The 7,172-nt window shown below is 40.7% G+C and overlaps 1 protein-coding gene across 1 annotated transcript in view; it reads right to left on the bottom strand.

Moving 5' to 3' along the window:
• AGPAT5 (1-acylglycerol-3-phosphate O-acyltransferase 5) overlaps positions 1-6,557 on the bottom strand; it is a 32,631-nt gene extending 26,074 nt beyond the window's left edge. The window contains exons 1-2 of the mRNA XM_048497477.1: positions 6,492-6,557; positions 5,263-5,378 (exon numbers count right to left, since the gene is read on the bottom strand). Coding sequence (XP_048353434.1) covers positions 5,263-5,358 — 96 coding nt within the window. The 5' untranslated portion in view covers positions 5,359-5,378; positions 6,492-6,557. The remainder of the gene's footprint in view (positions 1-5,262; positions 5,379-6,491) is intronic.
• Between the last annotated feature and the right edge of the window lie 615 nt (positions 6,558-7,172).

Here is a 7,172-nt window from a genome sequence, read left to right on the forward strand (position 1 = left end):
CTAATCTTTGGTAAAAATCAGTGTCAGTCAATTGCATATGAATTTCCTTGAGGTAGTCAGCAGAATCCATAATGACAACAATGCCTCTTTGGCCAATATGGTGTTATTACTATTACTTTTCCCTTTTCCCTCCTGATTGTGTTGGGCAATTTCCCCATCAGAGACATTGGGAAAAAGAGACCTTTTGGGCATTTGTAGAGAAAGGCATCTGTGCCCTCTGGATTTTTGTCTTCGAATCTGGACAGGAACAGAGGCAACTGGTTGTTTTTGTTGGATACAAAATGATTCATGATTGGGAGTTCATTATCTCCTGGAATACTGATTAATTCAGCATCCATTCTCCATTTACCTGTGTATTGTCCACACTCCTGATGTGTTGTCAAGGAGATAACTTTCTGCCCACAGGAACAATTTCTTGGCCTCATTGAATAGGGCCAGAGGTCTGGTTCTTCCTTCTATTTACATGGGTTTTGGCTGTGGTATTGTCCGTCCTGATTAGTACTGAGCGGACTTGAATCAAGTTTTAGAAGACAAGGAGTCCTTTCCTGATCGCCCTCAATTCCAGTCAATATATGATGTGTTTTTGTTCTTGTCTGGACCATTATCCTTGTTGTGAGTGCAAGAAGTAATGGGCCCCCCAACCTTATTTGCTTGCATCTGTGCTGATCACTGATGATCTGTAAATAAAGGCTATTCCTTGGTTCAGGTTTGTTATCTGAATCCACTACTGAAGAGATTTCTTCAGTTGCAAAGTGAGGTCTATGTTTCTGTGTTTCTTCCGAGCTATCTGCTTTTGATAAGGTAGCAGGGTCCATTGAAATGATCTGTGGCAGTAACCCCAGAGGGTTGTGTCTATGGTGTAGATCAGTAGGCCCAAAACCTGAAAAAGTTCCACGATATCTGCCACATTGACAATGGCTCTTGTAAATTTGAGAGCACTGCAGTGGCCCTAAGGGCTAGGGATGTAGCCTTGTGTGCTCTCTTCACAGTTGTTTCATTTTTCTTGTCAAATTGGTTTTTTAGGGCATTATCCCCATCCTTAGATAATACAGCTCCTGAATGTAGTACTACTACAGGAGTATCTACTAGGGAGGATTTTAAATCTTCCATAACCTCTGTTGGCCATGAATAAAACTTCTTTGCTATGGCGCCTGGTGAACTGTTGTTACCGAGATTTGCCCATTCAGTTTTAATTATTTTATAAAAAATCTCATGAAATGGGCATTCTTGCATAGGCTTAACAGGGTTTTTAAAACCTTGAGTCTAATTTTGAGATTTTGATGGTGGTTTGATCTGCTGTCTCCGCCTCCAGAAGAAGATTCTAAATGAAACATTGCCCCACTTGGACTCTTCACCAGACCACTACCCCTCTGCTGAGAGTCAGGTTCCATGGATGAACTGTGGGAGGCAGTCATCCCAGGGCTTTTGTTGAGGTGTACAAGATGGCTGCCAATATTTTTGCATCTTTTTTGTTGGAGCCGTAACCACCTTGCTTTCTGCGCCATTGCAGGAGCTTCCATTCTCTGAGTCACAATGTGAGGCAAGAGGGGGTCTGCATTTCCTTATGGGCTTGCTAAGTCTCAGAACCACCTCCTCTTCCCCAAAGATTGGGAGATTTCCTCCAATACAGGGGACTGTCCCCGAGTTGTATAGGAGGCTCACCCAGTTGTTTTTCTGATGTCTCTGATTATGGGCCTCCCAGTGCCACCACCAGAGGTTCAGGCATAAGGGTCGACGGAGCAACAGGCTCCTCTAAGGCATCAGAGTGCCCTGCTCTGGTCAGATCTGATTGGCCTCTTCTTGGTCCCGCTATCAAACCTGAGGCACTCAGTTGAAGGGACTTCTTTTTTTCTTTGTCCCGAAAGAGAGGCTTTCTGCAGTTAATCATAGAATCCAGGAGGGCTTAAAACATTTGTACAGTCCTGTAGTGAAGAGGGTATAATCTAACCAATCTGGATGACTACGCTCCACCGCAGTAGAAAGGATTTGATACTGATTGACTGATAAGGAAGCTGCAGGTAGGCATTTGGGACAGATGAATAAGCAAACTGGCTATGCAAGGATGTGTCTAAATATGAACATACTTGTCCCGGCCTGTTAAGTTCACAGGGAGTCGGATGACAGCTGCTAGCACGCACAGGCGAGAGAGAGGGAAGGAGCTGTCTTACTTTGAGTCCGGAGGAACAAGTCCAAAGCAGGTTTGAGAAGAGGCAGGCAAGGGTCGAAGGTGGGTAAAGTCAGGAAATCTGATCTGAGTTCCAAGTGATCACTTAGTGAGCAGGTGTGACAAAAAGCTATCAGGTTTTCAACAACATTGCTCCTGCAACTTCCACTTCCCAGAGCCATCTCTTATAAGTCTGTGCTGTGGCTCAGTCTTGATCCCGGGCCAACTCACAGCATTCTCTGTGACACCTGAGTCTGCAAGAGCGCACTGCGTCTTTAAGAGTGCAATTCCTGCTGGCTAAGGATTCTAAACTGCCTCACTGGTTCAGGTGAGCTGTATGAACTATTCGTTCTGGTCTCAGTGGCTGGAGGTGTTCTGCAAGCACTCTGACCTCCTGCTCTTGGCTTGTCTGTAAGCCACTTCCATCTCCGTCCTGTGAGGCTTCTGGCTGCTCTTGAGACTCAACCAGCCCGGGATCTGTGAGGTAGGGTCACCCTGCCAGTACTTCTCATCTGAAGAATCCTGGCCGGCTAATTCTGGGCCCAGGACTCCTCTTTAAATAGCTCCTGAATGGCTTTGCCAGGTAACAAAAGAAGGGTTTATTTAGTCACCAAAAAGTCCATGAAAGATGTCACAGGACTGCATGGATGAAAGTCATGTGGGACAACGGAGGAGCAGAACTGGGTAGGAGCAGAACTGAGAGAAAAGGCTAACTGGATCTAACACAATGATCCCATGAAAATTCTCTCACGTCCATACCACGTGATCAAAGCCGAATACCACATCAAGAGTGTAGCCTACTTAATCCGTGAGATCCAAGATACTCTGGGCCAGCTCCAGAAACATTATGGTGGCTGTGAAATCCTGAACCCCTTCTGAAAGTCAAAATTCAAAGGCCTTGGCATGCTGATTAAGATCACCAAATAATACAAACCTCAGCAAATTCAGCACCAACTTCAGTGTCAAGGTGTGTGGTATACAATGTCTTTCATGCCCAACACCAGGTGCAAACATTAAAAATTAACTTTGATGACAACTATATAAAGGTAAGTTTGCCCCAAGCATATCCCCACTCTCTGCTGAATCAGGTATAAACATTAAAATTAACTTTGATGGGAACTATACAGAGGTAAGTTTGCCCCAAGCATATCGCCACTCTCTGCTGAATCAAAGAATTTCACAAGTAAGGACGAACAGGCTATACAAGGCTTTTGATGCTCATTAACAGCAATGCTATTCTCTTAAGAAGTAACCCCAGAAAAAACCCAAAAAGAGTTTGTTTTTCAATACCTATAGTTATAAACTTGTTTAGCACAAAGAAAGGGGACTACAACAAGAGATTTAACAAAGTTTGATAAAATGAAATTAAGAAAAGGCTTTTCTTCAAATATCTACCATTAGTTAACTGGTTACATAACTATGAAAAGGGACATAAGAAAAGATCACAAAAAGCTTTAGATCAGCCTGAAGTATGGAATTTTTTAAATTTACCAATGGGACATAAAGGGGGGTAGGGTAGACCCTATCTGATCACTTTGCTGAGCAAAGTCCAAAGCTTTCTTTTGACCAAAGAGACCTTCCTTCAAGAAGAGGCTCCAGCACTGGAGGAGGAACACTTAAGTTGGAAGAAAGCTCCTCCTGAAGGAAAGATCCTTCTTGTTGTTTGTGGAGTTATGTTATACATAACTATGCAGTTTTTTTGTAAAAACGGTGATGGCATTTAATGGCTTTATGTGTGCATCTGTGTTTATGTATGTGTATACACAATGGGCAGGTTGGATTAAGAACTGAAGGACAGCACATTAAAGAGCCAACATAGGATTGAAGTGGAGCTTAAAAGAATTTTAACCTGCAATTCTAAAGATGTTCTAAAGATGAACTTGGCAGCAAGTTCAGATCAGTGGGACTTCCAAGTAAATATGTCTGTAACTGAGGCAATTTTCTAAACAGTCTAGGGAATATACTATTACTTTCTAAACTGGTACTTCTCAGCCCTACACATCCAACTATGCTGAATATAGGATCTTTCTGGACAACGACTTTAAACATGTGCCAGAATATTCTTCCAGGATCCTGGAAACACATGTTTGGATCTTTCAAATTCTTTCTGTAATGATTTAAGGGTCTTCCATGTGGACAATCATAAACCAGGATGTGTTTACCAATAACTTTTCCTCAAACTTGTTTTCTGCTCTCCAAATATTTAGTATATTATATATATATCACACAACAGGATGTTAGCAGAAGCTGGAGATATGCATTCCATCACAATTCCGTAATTAATTGTCACTGGAAAGTTTTAGTTGAGTGTAAATGACATCACTGATAAAGCATCAACAGGAAGAGCAGGAAGTGTGAAAACATAAAATCGCCCCTGGCATGACAGGGAGAATTTTTTTTAAATGTTGACTTTATGTAGCCTTAATAATGTAACACTTTTACTTAAACAGCAGTGAGTACCCTCATTCACAAATTGAATTAATGATGCATCCACTCTATCTTCCCACTTTCTACTTTCCAAATAGCATTACAGACACCAGGAGATTAAACACAGACAAGACAACCACCAGCTAGATTTTTTGCTGAACAGTCCTGTTCCCACAAGGCTTTTGTCTTCCCCAGTCTCAAGATGTACTTGCAACTATTGTGCTGAAGAGCCCCATGGTGAGGGGGAAATCCACTGGTGGATGTAGAGTACAGCCGTGACAGCGGATTTGACCTCCCAGGGACACTTACCCAAGCAGAGGGGCAATTCACCTGGGTGCAGCATCTCACATCAAATTCAGTTAGTTAATCTCCACCTTTTGTCATGATACCAGTGTGAGAACCACAGATTCTTAATGATAAAAAGGACATCTATGGTCAGCTAACACTAAAGAAAGAAGAATATCGTACTAATAATACTTTAGAGATGTGATACACACTCACTTATTACCAGGAAAATTGACTGTAATGATGGAATCCTAAATAGGCTTTACTTGTAAATAAATTTCACTGACATTGCTGGAATTTACTCATAGGTAAATATTAAGAATTGAAGCAATAATATGCAGTAAGAAGCAGTTACTTGACAACATGGAAATGGGTTAATGATTTACCTGAGAAAAATACCACCCGTACAAAGGAAGCCATTTTAACCCATCTTTCAAAACATATTTAATATGTCCAATAGCATTCTGCCTGATGGCCAACATATCCGCTATAATCCAGTCAACTGCAAAAATAAAACATGAATGTTTTATTTATAACCTAGCATTAAAATATTTGCAAAATTATTTTGTTTGCACAGGTAATAGTTCGACCTTATTTTCATGGGAAGTCTTGTATGGATTGTAAACATATCAGCAACGCATAGGAAACTCTTTTTACACAATCCTATGCAGAGGTATTCCAGAATAAACTCACTGCTTTCAATGGACTTAGACTGGAGTACCTGTGCACAACACTGTGAAGAAGATAGTGAATACTCTAGCTTTCCATAATTCCTATTTTTTTATGTTTCAGGTATGTTTACAACACAGTTCAATACCCAGTCCCATACTGACCTCTTCGATCCATAAAACAAGCATATTACACTGGTATACTGTTCTTCATACAAGGATAACAGGGCAGTTTACATCCCCCCACCCAATTTTATGCTCACAACTCTGTGGGTAAGTAGGAGAAACAAACTGACCAGAAATTCAACAGAACTCGTAATTGTGTGGGAATTTGAACTCAGTTCCCCAGTCCTAAATTTATACTAATTCCTAGACCAACTCCTTGAAGACTTAGGCTTAAACAAAACACATCCTGCTATAATATATCACCTTTACATTATAAAACACAGTTAAAAAAACAAACCAAAGTTATTATGGGATATTATTGTGCATTTTTACCAAGATTCCCAGAAGCCCTCTAATGCAAATCACTAAATCAAATTCAAACCTGAGCAATTACTAACCTCAAATTCAGTGAGTAAAAACAAACATGAAAAGCTTCTTAAATAAAAAAAAACATGACCCCTGATTTATAAAGATATTTTAGGTAGAGGCAATGGCTTTTAAGTGCACAATGGGGATTCCTATTTTTGCTATTTCGGGCAAAGTTACTATCTTCAAATTTGTTCTCAGGTTTTGAGACAGCATGTCAGGCAGCAATCAGGGGCACTTTTGCAGACAAGCTTTGAAGTCTCATCATGTAGGGAATTCATTCTTCTGAGTTAAGAGTTAATAATATACACATTTAATACCATATGGATCTGGGTTTCAAGATAAAACTCAGGTATTTCACTGTGCAATCATTTTCTGCTAAAAATGTCTTATATTCAAGGAAGGGATATACTGACCTGTACACTGATGATTCGATACATACACAACATTCTCTTTTGTTTTTGGCAAATCACCATACAGAATTATCTAGGAGAGAAGAGGTATTTTATTAGCATGTTTATTCAGCGAGGAGATAAATAATACGTTTAAAACAAGGGATCAACAACTTAATGAAACAAATTCTTAAGACTGAAAAGTTAGTAAGTCCCACTTTAGTATATATCTTGGAAAAAATGGAAATCGTACTACCACACTCCATCTGGTGCAAATGCTATTTTTGATCCCTACACCACAAAGTACTTCACTGAAGCCACTATGACCATGTTAAGAACATAAGAACAAGCCAGCTGTATCAGACCAAAGTCCATCTAGTCCAGCTCTCTGCTACTCGCAGTGGCCCACCAGGTGCCTTTGGGAGCTCACATGTAGGATGTGAACGCAATGGCCTTCTGCGGCTGTTGCTCCCGATCACCTGGTCTGTTAAGGCATTTGCAATCTCAGATCAAGGAGGATCAAGATTGGTAGCCATAAATCGACTTCTCCTCCATAAATCTGTCCAAGCCCCTTTTAAAGCTATAAAGGTTAGTGGCCATCACCACCTCCTGTGGCAGCAAATTCCAAACACCAATCACATGTTGCGTGAAGAAGTGTTTCCTTTTATTAGTCCTAATTCTCCCCCCCCCAGCATTTTCAATGAA

The sequence above is a fragment of the Sphaerodactylus townsendi genome, linkage group LG01 (genome assembly GCF_021028975.2).
Source record: "Sphaerodactylus townsendi isolate TG3544 linkage group LG01, MPM_Stown_v2.3, whole genome shotgun sequence".
Taxonomy (NCBI): domain Eukaryota; kingdom Metazoa; phylum Chordata; class Lepidosauria; order Squamata; family Sphaerodactylidae; genus Sphaerodactylus; species Sphaerodactylus townsendi.